At 40.0% G+C, this 23,204-nt stretch overlaps 1 protein-coding gene across 3 annotated transcripts in view; it reads right to left on the bottom strand.

The window, feature by feature from the left end:
- The window catches only part of NALCN (sodium leak channel, non-selective), an 850,352-nt gene that overhangs the window by 657,890 nt on the left and 169,258 nt on the right, over positions 1-23,204 (bottom strand). For all 3 annotated transcript variants that reach the window (XM_073664203.1, XM_073664204.1, XM_073664206.1), the window contains 2 exons: positions 13,128-13,211; positions 9,629-9,768 (listed from right to left, as the gene is read on the bottom strand). In XM_073664203.1, coding sequence (XP_073520304.1) covers positions 9,629-9,768; positions 13,128-13,211 — 224 coding nt within the window. The remainder of the gene's footprint in view (positions 1-9,628; positions 9,769-13,127; positions 13,212-23,204) is intronic.

Here is a 23,204-nt window from a genome sequence, read left to right as displayed (position 1 = left end):
GAGGTCTGGCAATGTTCTGCATTAGGAGGAACCCAGGGCCAACAGCACCAGAATATGGTCTAATAAGGGGTCTGAGTATCTCATCTCGGTACCTAATGGCAGTCAGGCTACCTCTGGCGAGCACATGGAGGGCTGTGCGGCCCTCCAAAGAAATGCCACTCCACACCATTACTGACCCACTCCCAAACCGGTCATGCTAAAGGATGTTTCAGGCAGCAGATTGCTCTCCATGGCGTCTCCAGACTCTGTCACGTCTGTCACATGTGCTCAGTGTGAACCTGCTTTCATCTGTGAAGAGCACAGGGCGCCAGTGGCGACTTTGCAAATCCTAGTGTTCTGTGACAAATGAAAAGCATCCTGCACGGTGTAGGGCTGTGAGCACAACCCCCATCTGTGGACGTCGGGCCCTCATACCACCCTCATGGAGTAGGTTTCTAACCGTTTGTGCAGACACATGCACATTTGTGGCCTGCTGGGGGTCATTTTGCAGGGCTCTGGCAGTGCTCCTCCTGTTACTCCTTGCACAAAGGCGGAGGTAGAGGTCCTGCTCCTGGGTTGTTGCCCTCCTACGGCCTCCTCCACATCTCCTGGTGTACTGTCTTCTGGTAGCGCCTCCAGCCTCTGGACACTACGCTGACAGACACAGCAAACCTTCTTGCCACAGCTCGCATTGATGTGCCATCCTGGATGAGCTGCACTACCTGAGCAACTTCTGTGGGTTGTAGAGTCTGTCTCAGGCTACCACGAGTGTGAAAGCACAACCAACATTCAAAAGGGACCAAAACATCAGCCAGAAAGCATTGGTACTGAGATGTCGTCTGTGGTCCCCACCTGCAGAACCACTCCTTTATTGAGAGTGTCTTGATAATTGCCAATAATTTCCATCTATTGCCTATTCCATTTGCACAACAGTATGTGAAATTGATTATCAATCAGTGTTGCTTCCTAAGTGGACAGTTTGATTTCACAGAAGTTTGATTTACTTGGAGTTATATTCTGTTGTTTAAGTGTTCCCTTTTTTTTTGAGCAGTGTATTTATGAGGCAGCACAGTGGCTCAGTGGTTAGCATTGCAGCGTTGGGGTTCTGGTTTCAAATCCCTTTAACCGGTTCAGGACCGCCCACTGTACATAAACGTCGGCGCTGCCTGGGCTCTGTGCAGCGCCGACGTTTAAAAACGGTGGGTGGTCCCGCAGCGCTCAGGACCCCCAGGGTCCTGCTAGCGCTGCGGTACCGGTTCAGAGCGATAGCTCTGACATGTGGCATCAGGTCCCCATGATGTTAACCTGATCCTATCTTCTAGACGCCGCGATCCATAGCGATCGCGGCATTTAAAAGATAGGACAGCCGGTGGTCGGCGATCGGGACCCCCCACATACCTGTCAGCGGCGGGGATCCCGGTGCTGTGACCTCTGACATCATCGAGACCTGATTGGCTCAGGTCTCGATGATGTCAGCGTCACACCAGCCAATCAGAGAGATCACCAGGGAAGTTTGTTTTAGCAACAAACTTTCCCGGGCGATCTGCCTGATAAATGCAGTTTCTCCTCCGATCTCAGTGAGAGAGCAGAGGAGAAACAGTGTGACAAGAGCTGTCAGCCTTGCCACTGTGAAAGTAAAAAAAAATAAAAAATAAAAAAGAAAGTAAGAGTTGGGTTAGTGAGTCTGTCAGATCAGTCAGTCCTGTCAGATCAGTCCAGTCAGATCTGTCAGTCAGTCAGTCCTGTCAGATCAGTCCAGTCAGATCTGTCAGTCCTGTCAGATCTGTCAGTCAGATCTGTCAGTCCTGTCAGATCTGTCAGTCAGTCAGTCCGTCCTGTCAGATCTGTCAGTCAGTCCTGTCAGTCCTGTCAGATCTGTCAGTCAGTCAGTCCTGTCAGATCTGTCAGTCAGTCCTGTCAGATCTGTCAATCAGTCAGTCCTGTCAGATCTGTCAGTCAGTTAGTCCTGTCAGATCTGTCAGTCAGTCAGTCCTGTCAGATCTGTCAGTCAGTCAGTCCTGTCAGATCTGTCAGTCAGTCAGTCCTGTCAGATCTGTCAGTCAGTCAGTCCTGTCAGATCTGTCAGTCCTGTCAGATCTGTCAGTCAGTCAGTCCTGTCAGATCTGTCAGTCAGTCAGATCTGTCAGTCAGTCAGTCCTGTCAGATCTGTCAGTAAGTCAGTCCTGTCAGATCAGTCAGTCAGTCCTGTCACATCAGTCAGTCAGTCCTGTCAGATCAGTCCGGTCAGTCCAGTCCGGTCCCGTCCTTTCAGTCTGGTCCGTTCAGTCCAGTCAAAAAATATAAAAATAAAATGGCCCGTCAGACTTATACCGCAGAGGAGGTGTATGCCCTGCTGTGTTCTGACACTGATGACAGCGCAATCTCAGATGGAGATGTGGATTTTGAGGGCTTTAGTAGCGGCGACACTGAGAGCCCAGAAATGAGCAGTGATTCTGTTCCATCCTCAAGCCCAAGGACCAGTACAGCAATAGGGGCAAATAGCGCTACTGGAGAAACGTCTCCAAATCAGGGAACACTGCCCAGTACAAGCGCTGTCCCTGCTACTAGTGAATTGGCGCACGCCAGTGTACAAGGGGCGTTGCCACATGATCTAGCATTTCCCAGATGGGAGGCTTCAGATTCGGCTGCTCCATTCAGCCCTGATTTCAACGCCATTCCTGGTATAAATGTGGAGGTGGAAGATTTTGGACCAATTCATTTTTTTAATTTGTTTTTTACAGACAGCTTGCTAGAGCATATTGTCGTGCAAACAAATTTATACGCGTCCCAATTCATAAGCCAGAATCCCCGATCTTACTATGCTAGGGCAAATTTATGGACACCAACTAATGTCCCGGAAATAAAAAAATTTTTAGGACTTACATTTGCCATGGGGCTTGTTAAAAAATCGAGCATTCGATCCTACTGGTCCAACCACCCTGTTCAAGCCACCCCTATGTTTTCAGTCATTCTGCCTAGGACCCGTTATGAAATGCTCATGCGGTTTTGGCATTTTAACGACAATAGTCAATGCCTGCCCAGAAATGCCCCAGAACATGACAGGTTATATAAAATTAGACCCATCATTGAAAATTTGTCAGAAAAATTCTTAAGCCTCTACACCCCAACACAAAATATTTCTATAGACGAGTCCCTTGTAAAATTCAAAGGAAGACTGCACCTCAAGCAATTTATCCCATCTAAAAGGGCAAGGTTTGGAATAAAGCTCTATAAAATGTGCGAAAGTTCAACCGGATACACAACCGCTTTTCGCATATATGAGGGGAAAGATAGCCAACTAAACCCACCAGGATGCCCTACTTATCTGGGGACATCTGGAAAAATTGTTTGGGAGCTGATAAGTCCATTTTTTCAAAAAGGCTACAATCTATATGTGGACAATTATTACACCAGCATACCCCTATTTAAAAGTCTGGTTGAACACAACATCGGGGCTTGTGGGACCATCCGTAAAAACCGTCAGGGGTTTCCACAACCATTGGTCAACCAAAAGTTTCAAAAGGGGCAGTCAGGGGCTGTACGCAACGGAGAGCTGCTTGCCCTGAAATATAGGGATAAGAGGGATATTTTTGTCCTCAGCTCGATCCACACAGATGCCACAAGGGCCACTGTAGAACTAGGATCCACCACTCCGAAGCAAAAACCTGTGTCAGTCATTGACTACAACAAACACATGGGGGGTGTGGACCTTGCAGACCAGGTTCTACAGCCATACCAGGTATCAAGAAAGTCCTATACCTGGTATAAAAAGTTGGTTATTTATTTGTTTCAGGTGGCCACATACAATTCTTTTGTGTTGTACAAAAAAGCAGGAAATTCAGATCCTTTTCTTGATTATCAAGAAAAGGTAATTGAAAATCTTGTCTTTCAAAGTGTTAGCCCCGCTCATCCATTAGAATCTGAGGATGTGAAAAGACTCACTGAGCGACATTTTATTGCACTTATTCCAGCAACGGAAACAAGAAGGAACCCCCAGAAAAGATGTCGTGTATGTACTAAGAGAGGAATGAGGCGTGATACCCGCTACTATTGCCCACAATGCCCATCATTGCCAGCCTTATGCGTCACTGACTGCTTTAAAATCTTCCACACAGAACCACGTTTTTAAACTGTAAAAATGTATCCCAATTTGTCATTCAAACATTTGCTTCATTTAGTGAATGACACATTCGAGTAGAGCTCACTTAATTTCCAGGGGGGGTTCTCCAGAATCTAAACCTTCCATTGCGTGCTTGTTTCTGGAAATCATCCATTGAGTTAAAATGGTCACTAAACCCATAGATGAATTCCCAGAGGGGTTTCATTTCCAAAATGGGGTCACTTCAGGGGGGATTCTTTAGCTCTGGTACTCTGAAAAGTGCCAGAACAGCATAATCCCCCCTGAAGTGACCCCATTATAGAAATGACACCTCTGTGGGAATTCATCTATGGGTTTAGTGACCATTTACCTATCTACTTATTTTCCCACCACTAGATTAATTTATACAGAGGAGTAGATTGTAAAATTCGGTCACTTGTTGTGGGTTTCATCTGTTTAGGCACCTCAGGGGCTCTCCAAATGCAACATGGCGTCCGCTATCCATTCCAGTCAAATTTCCATTCCAAAAGTCAAATGGCGCTCCTTACCTTCCAAGCCATGCCGTGCGCCCAAACAGTGGCTTTGCACCACATATGGGGTATCAGCGTGCTCAGGAGAAATTGCACAACACATTTTGGGGTCCATTTTTTCTGGCTGCCCTTGTGAAACTTAAAAATTTGAGGCTAAAGTAGCAGTTTTGTGTTAAAAATGTGTTTTTTTATTTTCACACTTCAACATTATAAAATTCTGTGAAGCCCCTGGGGGTTCAAGGTGCTCACCACACATCTAGATAAGTTCCTTGAGGGGTCTAGTTTCCAAAATGGGGTCACTTGTTGGGGGTTTCCTCTGTTTAGACACCTCTGGGGCTCTCCAAATGCAACATGGCGTCCGCTATCCATTCCAGTCAAATTTCCATTCCAAAAGTCAAATGGCGCTCCTTACCTTCCAAGCCATGCCGTGCACCCAAACAGTGGCTTTGCACCACATATGGGGTATCAGCGTGCTCAGGAGAAATTACACAACACATTTTGGGGTCCATTTTTTCTGGCTGCCCTTGTGAAAATTAAAAATTTGAGGTTAAAGTAGCAGTTTTGTGAAAAAAAGTTAAATGTTCATTGTTTTCTTCCACATTCCAAAAATTCCTGTGAAGCACCTGAAGGGTTAATAAACTTCTTGAATGTGTTTTTGAGCACCTTGAGGGGTGCAGTTTTTAGAATGGTATCACTTTTGGGTATTTTCTGTCATAAAGGCTCCTCAAAGTCACTTCAAATAAGATGTGGTCCCTAAAAAAAATGTTTTTGTAAATTTTGTTGTAAAAATGAGAAATCGCTGGTCAACTTTTAACCCTTATAGCTTCCTAATAAAAAAAAATTTTGGTTCCAAAATTGTGCTGATGTGAAGTAGACATGTGGGCAATGTTATTTATTAACTATTTTGTGTGATATATCTCTCTGATTTAAGGGCATGAAAATTCAAAGTTTGAAAATTGCAAAATTTTCAAAATTTTCGCCAAATTTCCGATTTTTTCACAATCAAACGCAAGTGATATCAAAGAAATTTTACCACTATCATGAAGTACAATATGTCACAAAAAAACAATCTCAGAATCAGGGGGATCCGTTGAAGCGTTCCAGAGTAATTACCTCATAAAGTGACAGTGGTCAGAATTGAAAAAATTGGCCCGGTCACGAAGGCAAAAACAGGCTCTGGCGCGAAGTGGTTAAGGACAACAACTGCAAGGAGTTTGTATGTTTGCATAGATTTCCTCCCACACTCTAAAGACATACTGATAGGGAATTTAGATTGTGAGCCCCAATGTGGATAGTGCTGATAATGTCTGTAAAGCGCTGTGGAATTAATGGCGCTATATATGCGAGTAAAATAAATAAATAATTTTAGAATTTGTTTAATATTTTTTCTTGGACCGGATTGAGATTACATTATATTTATGCTGTATTTGTTTCATTGTGTATTTACCAGTTTTTTAACAACAGCTATATTAGGAGATATTTTATGTACTGTATTGCAATAAATTGTAATTGTCAACTGATGTGCTCAGCCAATAAAGAAGAGTGGCTCCTTTAGTTCGGTACAAAAGAATCTAATAGATGGTATTTTATAGTAATACTTCCTTTTTGTGACTTGGTTGCACATGCATTTTTTTGAGGTGTGAGAAGGGAAAAATATTAATTCTCATGTAAAGCAACTAAAATGAAAAAACCCAACCCAAACTTATCAATATTTCTCCATTAGGCATAGGTATGTCATTACCTGATTTGCTAATAAATATCAAAGTTGCCAACAGTAACACATATATTTATATACAGTTATATGAAAAAGTTTGGGCACCCCTATTAATCTTAAGCTTAATGTTTTATAAAAATTGGTGTTTTTGCAACAGCTATTTCAGTTTGATATATGTAATAACTGTTGGACACAGTAATGTTTCTGCCTTGAAATGAGGTTTATTGTACTAACAGAAAATGTGCAATCTGCATTCAAACAAAACTTGACAGGTGCATAAGTATGGGCACCCTTATCATTTTCTTGTTTTAAATGCTCCTACCTACTTTTTACTGACTTACTAAAGCACTTTTTTTTGTTTTGTAACCTCATTGAGCTTTGAACTTCAGAGCCAGGTGTATGCAATCATGAGAAAAGCTACTTAAAGTGGCCACTTGCAAGTTGTTCTCCTGTTTGAATCTCCTCTGAAGAGTGGCATCATGGGCTCATCAAAACAACTGTCAAATGATCTGAAAACAAAGATTATTCAACATAGTTGTTCGGGGGAAGGATACAAAAAGCTGTCTCAGAGATTTAACCTGTCAGTTTCCACTGTGAGGAACATAGTAAGGAAATGGAAGAACACAGGGACAATTCTTGTTAAGGCCAGAAGTGGCAGGCCAAGAAAAACATCAGAAAGGCAGAGAAGAAGAATGGTGAGATCAGTCAAGGACAATCCTCAGACCACCTCCAGAGAGCTGCAGCATCAACTTGCTGCAGATGGTGTCACTGTGCATCGGTCAACTATACAACGCACTTTGCACAAGGAGAAGCTGTATGGGAGAGTGATGCGAAAGAAGCCGTTTCTGCAAGCACGCCACAAACAGAGTCGGCTGAGGTATGCAAAAGCACATTTGGAGAAGCCAATTTCTTTTTGGAAGAAGGTCCTGTGGACTGATGAAACCAAGATTGAGTTGTTTGGTCATACAAAAAGGCGTTATGCATGGCGGCAAAAAACACAGCATTCCAAGAAAAACACTTGCTACCCACAGTAAAATTTGGTGGAGGTTCCATCATGCTTTGGGGCTGTGTGGCCAATGCCGGCACCGGGAATCTTGTTAAAGTTGAGGTACGCATGGATTCCAATCAGTATCAGCAGATTCTTGACAATAATGTTCAAGAAATAGTGATAAAGTTGAAGTTACGCAGGAGATGGATCTTTCAGCAAGACAATGATCCAAAACACCACTCCAAATCTACTCAGGCATTCATGCAGAGGAACAATTACAATGTTCTGGAATGGCCATCCCAGTCCCCAGACATGAATATCATTGAACATCTGTGGGATCATTTGAAGAGGGCTGTCCATGCTCGGCGACCATCAAACTTAACTGAACTGGAATTGTTTTGTAAAGAGGAATGGTCAAAAATACCTTCATCCAGGATCCAGGAACTCATTAAAAGCTACAGGAAGCGACTAGAGGCTGTTATTTTTGCAAAAGGAGGATCTACTAAATATTAATATCACTTTTCTGGTGAGGTGCCCATACTTATGCACCTGTCAAATTTTGTTTGAATGCAGATTGCACATTTTCTGTTAGTACAATAAACCTCATTTCAAGGCAGAAACATTACTGTGTCCAACAGTTATTACATATATCAAACTGAAATAGCTGTTGCAAAAACACCAATTTTTATAAAACAATAAGCTTAAGATTAATAGGGGTGCCCAAACTTTTTCATATAACTGTATACTGCACAATTTTAAAGTAGCAGAATTGCTTTAAACTTGTCCTTACAACTTCCCTTCTCTATTTAAAGCACCACTCCGCTGTTTAGTTTTTTTTCAGCGCTGTAGTGGCGCTTTAAATGCAAGCCCCCTGCGGGTTCATATTCTCACCCTTCGCATCTTTCCCGTTTTTCGGCACTGCTGTAGTCCCACCGCGCCATCTGGTGACAGTAGCTTCTGACTGGCCGGAAGTCAGAATCTACGTCTCAAGAGCTCAATGCAATTCTATGAGAACCAGAACGAGGCCCTCCTAGACTTGTATTGAAAAGTGACCTCCGCGCAGCTTCATGAAACACTGGAGCTGCAGGCAGGTCACTTTTCACCGGAGACCGGCGGTAGCGGCGGTGAAAACAGATGAAAATGTCGGCAGGCGAGTATCAGACAGGGGGCAGGGGAACTACATTTAAAGCACCATTCCAGCAGTGAAATGAAAATAAAAAGGCTGGAGTAGTGCTTGAAAACTGGCCCCAAAATGAATCTTATTGAAGGTTGAAACTTGAAGCTTATGGCCCTGTCATGTAGCGCTATTGCTACAGATGTTGTCCCAATTACTATTCTAATAATGACTAAAATTTGTAATTAATTAAAGTCTATGTGCGCTTTTTAATCGCTCCAATAAGTCTGAAATAAAAATTATTGAATAAGTAATGAGAGTACATAGATACAAGGAAAGAATCCACCCTTAAGCCCCCTGCTGCTTTATTTTATTCACCCTTTCGATGCCTAAACACATTTGTACATTTTGCAATGGACATGGTGAGGCCAATATGGTAAGGCTGGCCATGTGGCAGAAAGTCCACCAACATTCCTCACCCTGGGCCACAATTAAGAAACAAAACTGTGTGGCTGCACCCAAACAATGATCAATATCTCTGAACTGAAAAAATCAACAGCCTCTTTTCTGCACAATACATGTTTTTTCAGTCTATCAATTGAAAATCTCAGGTAATGATTATTGGAAATTAGCAATAAAAAGTATTCCATCTACTAATGTTATTGCGTGTTGGTATCATGAGTTATAATACGATACTGGGAATTTTGGGACCCCACTGATCCTAAAAAAATGAAGACGAGTTCCTTTCAGGATTTCTCTTGCACAATGCCACTACTAAATCCCAGCTGCGCAGGGAACTGCAGCACTGCTCCATACAAGAGAATGAGATTGTTCTGCCCTGTATGTGCATACATTTTGTTGTGCCGTGACATACTGTCAAGACACCTAACTATTGCTGTGGCCTCATCCTTTGTAGGATCAGGTGGGGGTCGGGTCTGATAGACTCTTTAAAAACATTTATAGAAAAGCCAATTTAAAATAACACATATTAAAAACTCAGTGAAAAAAAATCGGAATAATTTAAATTCTCAATAAATTATAGTTTTAGAAATGAAGAGATTGTGAATAATCCGAATTTCAAAGTGTATATACTTATTATACAAAATAAATCATGCTTTTTAAAATAAATACAGTATTATTCAGCATCTTTAAATATATACAGTTGCCATGGCAGCAATAAGAAAGAAACTAGAAGATGACTTACTTTAAAATGTTTGTTATTCTACTTCTTGGCAGTTCAAATCGGAAATAAATGCGAAAAGCACGAATCATTATCAAAGGACGAGGAATCCGTAACATTCCCCATGGAGACATCTGATCAACTACTTCTGCAATCTCAAACACCTGATTGCGGAAAAAGACAAAACAAAGTTAAGTGATACATAAAAATGAGACTTCATTTCACTGTAAATGTAATTATGGGACGACCGTCTCACGGGAAAGATGAGGATATCGTATTGGTAGTTGCGTTAATGGATAGCTAAGACTAAAAAATTGGTAAAATCCCAAGTTACCAAATGAAGTGCATCAAATTCTAACAAAGTACAATACAGAATATCTTTATAACTCTTCTTCATTTGACATAGTGCATAAATATTAATTGCCATCTTTAAAATGGTTGGGCCCCTTTCATACTGCGTTTTATCCTATGTTTAGTGGCCTTGTCTGGGTTTACGTCCAAACCCCTTGCAAAACGGGATTTGGGCGCATGCGGCAATGGGGCTATGGAGTATAATGGTGCAGACAGGGTCACCGTGTGCTCTTCCGTGCATCATCTTCGGCCTTATACCCCTACTGGAGCAGGACAGCAAGGTGCAGTAGACCATGTCTTGGTGGTGTCCGTCCCCTATGTAATCTTATAAATATATATATTGTGACAAAGTCACTGGCAAAGTACTGGAGGGGAGATATGTTTCACTGAGGTTATTAGCTTCAGTGATTTAAAACCTTGACGTTTTCTCCAGCACACTAAGTGTTGAGAGGGGTTAATCAGCCATTTTAAAAAGGCTTGGTTTTTTGTGAATAACCATAGTGCGGGAGGTCGTTCACCATATCTCCACCCCGGGGTGTGGTCTGGGATACAAACAGCCAACCTGTTGAATCATTTGTTGCTCAATGTATCTGGAGAGGCTAGCTCCAGAGAGAGGAGCTTGTGTTTTTGTGCTAACCTGAACCGTGTGTTTTGCTAACCCTGAGCGGCCAGATTCCCTCTGACGTATGGACTATGCTGTACATTTTCTTTTGTTTTGCCGTTATGCCAGAAGGGCCATGCTTGATTTGATGAACTTTATATTGATTTATGTCATCTTTTAATAAACCAACAAGAAACTTAAAGAGAAACCATTCCTGAACCTACCTTCGTGTGCAGCCGAGTGAGCTGATCTACCACAATATAGATTATATGTACAGTACAGACCAAAAGTCTGGACACACCTTCTCATTTAAAGATTTTTCTGTATTTTCATGACTATGAAAATTGTACATTCACACTGAAGGCATCAAAACTATGAATTAACACATGTGGAATTATATACTTAACAAAAAAGTGTGAAACAACTGAAAATATGTCTTATATTCTAGGTTCTTCAAAGTAGCCACCTTTTGCTTTGATGACTGCTTTTCACACTCTTGGCATTCTCTTGATGAGCTTCAAGAGGTAGTCACCGGAAATGGTCTTCCAACAATCATGAAGGAGTTTCCAGAGATGCTTAGCACTTGTTGGCCCTTTTGCCTTCACTCTGCGTTCCAGCTCACCCTAAACCATCTCGACTGGGTTCAGGTCTGGTGACTGTGGAGGCCAGGTCATCTGGCGTAGCACCCCATCACTCTCCTTCTTGATCAAATAGCCCTTACAAAGCCAGGAGGTGTGTTTGGGGTCATTGTCCTGTTGAAAAATAAATGATGGTCCAACTAAACGCAAACCGGATGGAATAGCATGCCGCTGCAAGATGCTGTGGTAGCCATGCTGGTTCAGTATGCCTTCAATTTTGAATAAATCCCCAACAGTGTCACCAGCAAAGCACCCCCACACCATCACACCTCCTTCTCCATGCTTCACGGTGGGAACCAGGCATGTAGAGTCCATCCGTTCAACTTTTCTGCTTCGCACAAAGACACGGTGGTTGAAACCAAAAATCTCAAATTTGGACTCATCAGACCAAAGTACAGATTTCCACTGGTCTAATGTCCATTCCTTGTGTTCTTTAGCCCAAACAAGTCTCTTCTGCTTGTTGCCTGTCCTTAGCAGTGGTTTTCTAGCAGCTATTTTACCATGAAGGCCTGCTGCACAAAGTCTCCTCTTAACAGTTGTTGTAGAGATGTGTCTGCTGCTAGAACTCTGTGTGGCATTGACCTGGTTTCTAATCTGAGCTGCTGTTAACCTGCGATTTCTGAGGCTGGTGACTCGGATAAACTTATCCTCAGAAGCAGAGGTGACTCATGGTCTTCCTTTCCTGGGGCAATCCTCATGTGAGCCAGTTTCTTTGTAGCGCTTGATGGTTTTTGCAACTGCACTTAGGGACACTTTCAAAGTTTTCCCAATTTTTCAGACTGACTGACTTTCATTTCTTAAAGTAATGATGGCCACTCGTTTTTCTTTACTTAGTTGCTTTTTTCTTGCATTAATACAAATTCTAACAGTCTATTCAGTAGGACTATCAGCTGTGTATCCACCTGACTTCTGCACAACACAACTAATGGTCCCAACCCCATTTATAAGGCAAGAAATCCCACTTATTAAACCTGACAGGGCACATCTGTGAAGTGAAAACCATTTCCGGTGACTACCTCTTGAAGCTCATCAAGAGAATGCCAAGAGTGTGCAAATCAGTCATCAAAGCAAAAGGTGGCTACTTTGAAGAACCTAGAATATAAGACAAATTTTCAGTTGTTTCACACTTTTTTGTTAAGTATATAATTCCACATGTGTTAATCCAAAGTTTTGATACCTTCAGTGTGAATGTAAAATTTTCATAGTCATGAAAATACAGAAAAATCTTTAAATGAGGTGTGTCCAAGCTTTTGGTCTGTACTGTATATATATATGTTTTCCGACCTCAAGCGCTCACACTTGCTATATTTTTAAATTAAGCTACTTTTTGGATGGCGTAACGATTCTGAGGTGCCTGGAGTATGTTAATTATATGAGATTTTTTTTTTCTTTCTTGGTAACTATGGAATTATGCTATAGAAAGATGTTACTTTGCCATGTTGTTCCTGCGATAATCTGTGGATCACCTATGATCGCATGGTGCTTTAAATTTAAGTGATACTACTCTAACATTAAAGCAGGTAGTTGCACATTCATGCAAAATGTTGCCAGGTGAATACACAGTAGTTGTGCGCGGTATATTATATAAATTGTTACCAGGGCCCAGAAGTTTCACAATACAACTCAGACCATCTCTATTACCATTGAACAGGCCTCATACCAGAGTCATACATGACCATATTATGACTCCATTCTGGGTTGTGCAAGCACATAATATGGCACCCATATACATTGCTCATGGTCTATTAATTGCCATGCTAACTCTGTAATATGGTGCTGTACAAAGGCACCATGTAGCATTTGGTTATGTACTGTGTGTTCTGATAAAGATGGACAATATCCTAGGCCTAAAAAGGTGTCTATGGTGTCTTAAAGAAAAAATATTTGACTTCTTATATTCTGAACAAGCTAAAATTGTGATCTTTAAATTTACCTGTAGCACTAAGGATACCCATAGACAAAACACCATGAATCCATCAAAAACACACCAACGATCCTTGACATAGGATGTGTCTCCCTGTAATGTTCAAAAGCAATAAATTAATCACTTTGCTAAAAAAAAATATACACACTCCACCTTATTACTCACTATACAATACAAGTAAATATTACATTTATATAACGAAGTAATGTATTTTTTTTCTATTATCGCATTTGAGTGTTGTTATTCCCATTCTCACCACAGGACATTTGCTATGATAGGATTTTTTATCATCTTAAATGAAGAAACAAATGCCTCTTTAATTTGGATTCAAATACCTTTGGTGAATCACACAAAAATACAGAAGTAAAATCTTCCAAACCAATCAGATTCTTCAGGTGTTGTTAGGATCCACAGTATGACAGATCTGGTCTAGCCGCACAGTTTCCAATATCTACAATGCAGATGTGAACAGAACCCGATTGCCGGTATGGAGTCTGCCATGCCAGTCCTAGTTTATTTCCCATCAGAATGCAAAAGTTTCAAAATATTCCTCTCTAAATGTATGTTTTTCATGTCTGAAAGTCATAATTTAGGCCATGTATAACTAAAATATCTCTCTATGGATAAAATACCACATTTATTTTATCTGCCAGAATAAAGTAAGATATATGTAATTTGCAATGTCTATATACTTGTAAATCTCTGTATAATTACTGCAACACGTTTGAAGAATCTGTACTGTCATAGGAAAACTGTTTGTATGAAAGTTTGTCTTTCTGTGATGCCTCGCTCCTTTTGTACCAGCTGTCAGAAAATAAAACTTCTTAATGTTTTAGTCATCACCCATGTAAAGCGTCTGCTCGCCTGAAGTCATTTGGTGACAGACTCTTAAAAAAGATGGGTTGAATATTCTTCCTGTTAGCATCCAGTACAGAAATATTTATAGTAAAGGTTTTAGCGTTGTCGCCCTAGGTTTGCATTATGTATTTTACATCTCTGCATTTTAACATGAAAATCATCTACACAGAGAATGGCGCTTCTGCCCAAACCATCAGCTTTGTTGCAAGCTTGGCTTATACATTGCAAGTGACAGCTTGAGGCAGTTACCATGTAAGTACAAATAATCACTTCTGCAGACTCTAAATATGCTGTTTTATGCTATAAAACACTTTTTTTGGTAGTGTTTAAAATAAGCCGCTTGCAAATACGATATTCCATGACTATCCGAAATCAACCTGTGTACATGTTTCAGGAATTATTATAGTTATCCACCATAACTTGCTTAACCCCTTAATAATATGTCTAAAAATGGCCTTAAGGATTGTTTTGCTATTTTTTCCTCATACCCAAAATGTATTTGGGTAAGCAATCTCTAAATGGTTAGCGTTTACAAGGATGTCAGGGAAGTCAGAAAGGAAAGAGGGGAAAGAAGAAAAGGTATATCATTCTATGAGTACCACAGATAATATAATGAGAAAAATATACCTGAGTGTAGTTCATGATGGATGGTGTACAAAAAGTAATGTAAAGCGAATAAGGAGCCTACATGTCGGGAATGCTCCCAGCAATGTTCTGTAATATCATGCGAGGGTGCTTTGCTATTGGGATCAAATGGTCTCGTACTGAGGTTATTTATCTTCTAGTAGGGCAACTATACATTAAAAATTCCAATTATTTTTTAATTTCTGTAATTGAGAAGGATTTGGGATTTCCAGTTTAATGTGATACTCCAGTTGGTTGCAGATAAAAAATGGGTAATTAGATCAGATTATTGTTTAGGAACACCAGGTATAGAAGAGTTAAATAAAGTGGTCCTGTAGTTGGGCTGAGCCAGAGGTTTGAACTGGCCAAAATCAATCACTTCACTCCAATATGTTCTTGCAGCAGGACAAGCTCATCAAATGTGGGTCTTTGTGCCGACATCTACATATCCTCAAAAATGGATAAGAAAATGTCTATTTTAACTGGAGAAATACCACCTGCACAAAAGGTTGCAGGTTATGTCTAGGAGTATGTACATTAATTATCCCATCATTGGTGCTAAGAAATAACATCTGTAACGGGGCCTAATTCGTTCCACTGAGAGATCTTGGAAGCAACCCAAGTCTTGAAATGATGAGGATAATGCTCTGGATAAAGACATGGGAAAGGAGTATAAATATGGGTGGATCTATATCATCCTTTATAATTCCCTTCAAGTAATTCAAAACCTATTTCTAAGCTTCTCAAAGGAACTTACTTAATCTGCCCAGGATAGGGCAAAGAATGTAGCAAGGTTTTGGCCTACCCATCAGCTAAAATCTGTGGTAAGTTGGACAGGGAGAAAGTCAGGATTATTAAAAAAGAATTGGAACGATGGAGACTCTGACTTTAGTTCTAAATTATACCTATGCAGGTAACATAATTGCAAAGAAAGGGCAACCACTTTTGTTAGCTCACCACTGCTGAAGCATTGAAGCCCCGAGACAGGGCATCAGCAACAACCAGAAAATCAAACTGTCTTGCATTCAGGTAGGTCTTCATATAAATTCAGGTTTATTCCAACCATGTTAAAATAAACATATGGAACTTGACCAACATGCTTTGGACTGGACAGTCTTTACTCAAGGCTTTGACTGATACAGTCTGAAATGTTTCACTCTGTATGGGGAGTTTAACATGGTTACAAAAAATCGTAATGTTTTGTGAAGAATTTCCTGAATGCTATATTTTTTTTTAAAATAAAGCTTCAGGTCTAATGTTATCAGTATAGGGATTGTCTACGGGCTCGGAGGTGCAGTCCAAGTAAATTTATCAATGTTTCCCTGAATATGTAACAATGCTCTCCTAATGACCTGTAAGGATCATAAAAGGTGTAAAAGCTTTTGATATATCAAAGGACCACGATAGCTGTCCAAACAATATATGATATCAAAACAATTCTTCTGATGTTTTTTTATTCCAAAGAATACTGTAATTTGGGATAATTTCATATGTATATAGAGAAATGTACGATCCTTACGAATAGCAATCTCAGAACACGGCTTGTGATCCTGCAGGATTTCCATTTAAAGCCAGATTTCAGTGAAATCAGACATGCTAGATAAGGGCTCGCTCCCACTTGCGATGAAATCGGACGAATACAATCAGATAAAAAATCGGATTGCATTTGGACCAATGTTATTCTATGATTATGTGTTCATCTGTGGTTTTTTTATCCAGCTCGGATCGGATTGCAATCGGTCTGGAAAAAAATCGTAGCATGCTGTGATTGTAATCTCAAATCGGATCGCATTCAGCGGTAAAAATCAATGGATGCGATTTTAAATCGGACGGCACTCGAGTAATCTGAATGCCATGCGATTTTGTAGTAACATTCTTCACTGTCCCAGGAAATTGCATCACAATCCCACGACGGATGGAAATAGCATCACATACACTGAGAGTAGGAAAAAAACCAACGCAGAATCGCATTGCAATCGCAGAAAAATCTGAAACAAAATCGCAGAACACTCTCTAAGATTTTAAATTCGCTAGTGTGTCTCCAGCCTAACTGAGAATATTTAAGTCCATGGCTTTTAACTTAGAAGGGCTGATAGGTCAATTTTAAGCTTGCTTGGGTTTGTCAAAAATATAACAAATATTTGGAAGGGAGATCTGCAGGTTTCTAAGGATATGTGCGCACGTTCAGTATTTGACTGCAGAAATTTCTGCACCTCTTGGCAGCAAAAACGTGCGTTTTTGCATGTGTTTTTTGCATGCGTTTTTGTACAGCAATGAATGCTTTTTGGATCTAAATAAAGATATTTGAAAAAAGAAACGTGGGACATCGCTTTAACCCTTGAATTACCGTCAGACCTGGGGTGAGTATATTGGTTAATTTAAATGATTAAACAATGTGTCTGTTGTATTTCAAAAAAAGTGTTTTATTCTCTGTGTGTGTTTATTTAACTCTTTACTTAAAGGTCTAGTAATGAGGGTGTCTGGTTGACACCTCTTCATCGTTAAACAAAGGGCTTGGAGTCAGCGACACCTAATCCCATAAACCTTAATCCCATTAAACTATAAAGTGCCTTTTCTAGCCTAGGAAGGAGCCATTAGGCCAACATGTTCCCTAGCTATTAATAACAGCTCACAGCTGTTTGGTTAGCCACTACTTCCCCATGATCAGCAACCAGCAGCGCTTTGGACACAGTGTATTTTTCTGTGTCCAAAACGCTGCGTTCTAATGTCGCATTTGTTTTGTCAGTACATGCAGATCCACTGCATGTAATGACATTTCAATCGGTCAAAATCTGCAGCGGAGACTAGCATCTGTGCTACAGAAGTTGACATGCTGGGGGTGAGTTTAAAACAAGTACAATGGGCATGGGATTTCTTATAAATGAAAGAAAATGAAGAATTAAATTAAAAAAATGGTGTGGGCTCCCGTGTCATTTTCATAACTAGCAGAGGGAAAGCCGACCACTGGGGCTGATATTACTAGCCAGGGAAGGGGCCAGGAGTGTAATCGCTTCTTTCAGTCTATAGCGCTGAGCTGCCGGGAGTGAGGTCACTTTAGTTCAATCAGCTGATAATCAGCTCCGATGACCTCACTTACTGCACCAGTGCAGCGTGAGAAAATTCTCAAGCAGCATCTGTGCAGGAAGTGAGGTCACCGGAGCTCGTCAGCTGATTGAACTCCAGTGACCTGACTCCTGGCAGCTTAGCGCTATACACTGCTGGGAGCGATCACACTCCTTTCAGTGTATAGGGTGCTGCAGGGTGACCGATCGCCGTGGGACATTGGGATTACAGTGGTAGGTGAGTACAAAGTGTTTTTTATTTTAATATCGATTTATTTTAACTTTTTTTTTTACACTGAGCACAGACGCCAGCTGAAGAGACTACTTCTCCTCTCAACCGCGCCTGCTCTCGGTATTATCAGTGGGAGCAGCCATAGGCTGATGGGAAGAGTGATCTCCCGCGGTCAATTCTTTATGCATTTTTGCTGCGTTTTTAACTCATTGACTTGAATTGAGTCAGTCAAATACGCAGCAAAAATATGCAGCAAATACGCAAATATTTTTATACCTGCATTTTTGCTGCAAATTTAACTTACTCAATTGAAGTCAATGGATGAAAAACACTGCAAAAACGCACAAAGAATTGACATGCTGCAGATTTAAACGCAATGACAATCCTGACAAGAAAATTCCTGATCATGTGCACAGCACTTCAGGATTGTCATTGCATTAGCTGGCACAAGGATTCCCTAGCAATTTTGGCCCACTTCCGGAAAAAACGCAGCGAAAAGGCACAGTGTGCACACAAGAGATAAGAGCATGTCATCGGCACACATAGTAAATTTGAAATCCCAAACAGGATCCTGAAATTTCAGAGATTTAGTGAGCAGAGTGGTGTGGGCAAAAAGCTCCCCTGCAACGGCAAAGAGGTGAGCATACCTGTTGGCTTAGTCATTCTATAGTAAAGAAGGAAAGATAACGGTCTTTGAAATATAACCCAATTAACATGAAGAGTAATTGAAAGGGTTTAAAATAAAGGGCTGGATACCCATCATTTTCATCATGAAAGCTAAATATCAAAAATCAAATGTTTTTCCTTTGTCGAAATTAAGGAAAATTACCGCTAGTTGTTAAGAAAAAAAATAACTTTTAAGAATTTTGCCATTTTTTATCTGTTTGTCTACAGAATGAAACACGGTAAAAAAAAAACATTTTGGTTAAATTTTTATAGTTACTTATTACTTTTTATTTTTACAACCCTAATTCCAAAAAAGTTGGAATGCTGTGTAAAAGTAAAGAAAATAACTGTTAAATGTATCAGAACAATCAGAAAATATAGGACCATTTGGAATTTCAAGGCAATGCATTTTGTTGTACAAAACAACCAAATGACCAACCAAAATTGCTGTTGCTGCTCTCTCATGTGCACAACCTTCTTTTGTCATATTGTCAACATTTGAGGATTGGAAAGATAGTTGTTGAAAAAATGTTAACCTAAAATTCTACTGAAAACTCATATTAAATATCTGATATTAGATGACTAATTTTTTGAAAAATGATAGCACTGTAGATACAATAAAGGCCCTGATTCAAAGTTGGCATTGTGCACGCCATTGTTACGGAACAGGGCCACTGGAGTAATATGTGCCCAATTCATTAAGAGACGCACACCACTTAATGAATTAGGCACACCTTACAAATGCAGTGCGCCTTCAGCAGAAATGTACTTTAGTCAGAAACGAGAGTACATTTCTGGAGTAAATTACGCTAGAGGGGTACCTTTTCATAAATTTGATGTGTGGGTGAAGCCACTCCCCAACCCGCCCATATTGCCTTTGCTTGCCTGGACTGGTGTGAAAACAAGTCACAATTTTTTGTGCAACTTCCGAAGTGTGAAAAAATATTGTGACTTATTAGGTGTTTTACACCAGAAATTAGGCATAATCACCTTGATGAATTGGATCCTTACTCACTTTTTCGGCTCGTTTGCACAGCGGGGCAATTTCTAGATAGCGTAAACCTAGTCTAGACTAGTCTTAAAATATCAGAATGGATCTCAGTGGCTCATGTAGTGGCTGCCCTCAGTGAGTGACAGGACACCGCACGCTGATCGCAGCTCCAGGGCCAGCTCGCTGCAGGAGTCAGGAGTCTCCCTGGCTCCTCTGCTGAGCGGTCTCATGGATTACAGCAGTGGACACTTAGGACACGTGAATATATGGATTTTTTTTATTTTATTCTTATTTTTACAGGTGGACACTGCGGGAGCAGACTACTACTCTCATCATGGTCCCCTGCTAGTACTGATCGCAGTGCCAGCAGGGAACAATGAGGGCAGCGTTCAGCACCAGGCGCTTGGAAACAGCGCTAATTCCCAAAAGCCGGTACATGTGCTCCTGATTCGTTACACGTGTGCCACATAGGTGCATACGGACACACGAACGTCTCCGGTACGGGTTTCACCGGTACCGGAAATATCCGGACGTGTGAAACCAGCCTTAATCTGTTTCCTTTATCGCCGTCATCTTCTACATTTTTTCTCATAACCTAATGCATTAATTCAACAGTTTGTTTTTGCAACTCTTTGCACAATAATACATTGATGTCAGCCTTCATCAAGTACTTTTGGAATGAATAAAAACATTGACCACAAGTCAGACTCTCATCCAACATTAGTGTCTAACCTTACAAATGCTCTTTTGGCTAATGGCTCTGGATTTGGATTTCTACAAAGTTCATTTAGGAATCATTTTCCACATTTTTTTGACCATAATAGCGAATTAGTTCGAACATTTTAGTACTTTTGCAAAGAGTTGGCTGCATGCACTAATTTGACAATACCTATAAATTATTCAAAAGACCAGCTGTTTAAGTCTTTATCAAACAAAAAAAGCAAATGAAGTTAGCGATAATCATAAATTAAGCTAATTTTTTATATACAGTATATAAATGGAAATCATGGTAAACCTTAGATATTTGTGATATTTCTGTGGCAATGCAGTACTAAGATTGATTTGTGAAAATAATCATTATAATAAAACTTATTTCCATAGCTGTATTTATGTACAAAATTATGGGTATAACAGGGTTAAAACAGGTTTTGTTGCCTATTTTCAGGCAACAAGTGGATAACAAGTAAATTCTTAAAAGGGAACATGACCTGAGGTTTATGCTGCCTTCCCAATTCACGCACCAATTGTCCGGAAGAAGCAGTCAGCGAGACCTGCCTCGGACTAGTCATCTGAGGCACTGAGTCCCTGAAGAGTTTTTCAAAGTATGTTTTCTCTATAATGCAACAGCAATAATGCAGCCAGATTCCCACTTAGGCCTGGGTCACGCAAGCGTATAACACAGCCGAGTGCTATGTGATAAAATATTGCATAGCACTTGGACCAATGTTATACTATGGGGCAGCTCACATCTGTGATTATTTTCTCATGCCGATTCGGCATTAGAGAACAATGATGGCAGTGAAACATTGAGCTGCACTCGGATGTCATCCCAGTGCATTCCGATATACCCCGAGTCAAGCAATTGAGTAGATGGAGAAAGTACTTTCTCTGTCTCCTCCGCATCTGAGCTGTGATTGTCTCATGCGAGAGGATCGGAGCACAGAGCACTGACACTCGGCTCACAGTCGCAGCAGAGCGGGAGCCGAATGTTATTAGGATATCGCATCTGATGCAATACACTGGTGTGATTCCAGTCTTATTCTGGCTATGGTTGGGAGCAGTATGAATCTCCCGTCAGGTTATATTTAATAGCATTTAATAATATAAGATAACCTAGAAATTGACATGGTTACAATAACTGATATCAGCTATAAATGACGTTTTGCTTTAGACAATGAAATTTTCATGGCTGTCCCTGGGCTAAACTGAATATTTTAGGAAAAGGAAACCTTACATAGCGTGGCTGTTCTGTTACTTCACGTACAGTGTCAGCACTAACTCCAACACGCAATCTTAAAATTAGCCTTCAATTTTTCTCTGACCTTGAAAAGTTGCTGTGAAACAGCTTTGTGGTCGAGGAAAAACATCACCATGTTCCTAGTCCGCACCATGCTTTTTGTTGTCCTGGACTTTTTTGGGTAAACTATAACTGACTGTTTAATATTTACAAGTGTAAAAAATGCATTGGTCTTATGCTAACTTGGATACTGTCCTCACAAGATATCAGTATGGTAAATTACTGTATTCATGTTATACATTTGGTCATGGCCTCTGGTGCCAACTGTGGCAGGCAGCAACCCAAGAAGTCATTACTGACTCTTAAAACAGCCTTGCCATATATTTTAGGATAAAAGGCCAAACCAGAATCTTCTCCAAAAAGAAAAGACCTCCAATTGCACACAGCTGTTTCGGGTAATAGCATCTTTTGAGTGCATTGTACGAAACTAATTGGCTGTTTGCTAACCAATTTAGTGCTCTCCTTAAAGAGAATCTTAACCTTCTTAGACCCTCTGATGAAAGCCTATCAACCAGCCCACCAGTGTACCACATTACATCATATATATACTATATACTATATAACAAGCTTATTGTTCCTTAGCCCTTTGTCCAAAACAGACTAGCTCTTTAAGAAAAAGTAAATTTATTTCTACTATTATGCAATATTCAAAGTGTTAAGCCTTTATATATTTGTATTCGGTAAATTGTTCATTATTTACCTTGAATTGCTTCAATTCAAAGTATAGTTTTCTTTTAAACAAATAGCAGAATAACATTTATAGCTTGTTAGTATATTCAGTATCTTTATTATGCCACTAAATCATAACATATAAAGCTAGTAGTTGAAAATAATGAACTTACTTTTTTTTTCTTGAAAATATTAATGATTAATTTTTAAAATCTAGGGAATGTAAAACAATATTTATTTCTAGACCTGCAGCAATCTACTTTTAATGCGTTTTGTGCCTGTGACATAAATATGAATAATTAATCTACAGAAAAGATATGAAAGGGTTTCCCCATTTCTTTATCACAGCATGAGAACTCTCTCTATTCATATCTCATTCCCCGGGGTCAGTTCATTTCCGTCTAAGCCATCTGTTTGTGAATTCATTTTTTTGTGGGAATCCCTTTATAAAGAGATATTCATCTGTGGCTTACATTCGATATGATGTTCTGTCCTTGCAAGTTCCATTTTTTAATTAGAAGATTTGTTCTGTAAAAATTAATTGCAATTCATCAAATAAAGTGAATATACGCTGCTGCTAAAATATGTCCTTCAGACTTTAGTTCATATTACTTTTTTATTTTCCATCTTCTTATCTAAAACATTTATCATGTACTGTAGAAAGATTCACTTTTTTCACATAACATTTAAGACCAATTTATTTTTGCAAGAAAGAAAGGAGACCTATATTTGTTCTGTTTCCTTTTAGGCAACAAATATAAGCCTATAATACCAAACTGTGAAAATAATGAATTTCTAAAAGACATTGTCACTGTATTAGAAAAAAACTACTCTTTGGCAATAGACTGATGACAGACATTGGAACTGCAGTGGCCTATTATGACAAAAATGTATGTTCAAAAGCATAAACTAGAATACTTTCTCCATCTTGCAACAGTATATTGGTAGGATGCACCATAATATTAGA

This window comes from Phyllobates terribilis, unplaced genomic scaffold, assembly GCF_046119375.1.
Source record: "Phyllobates terribilis strain yellow unplaced genomic scaffold, ASM4611937v1 Scaffold_2__4_contigs__length_985480577, whole genome shotgun sequence".
NCBI classification, from domain to species: Eukaryota; Metazoa; Chordata; class Amphibia; order Anura; family Dendrobatidae; genus Phyllobates; species Phyllobates terribilis.
Note: the sequence above shows the minus strand (reverse complement) of the source record. Positions and strands in the feature narration are given on the sequence as shown.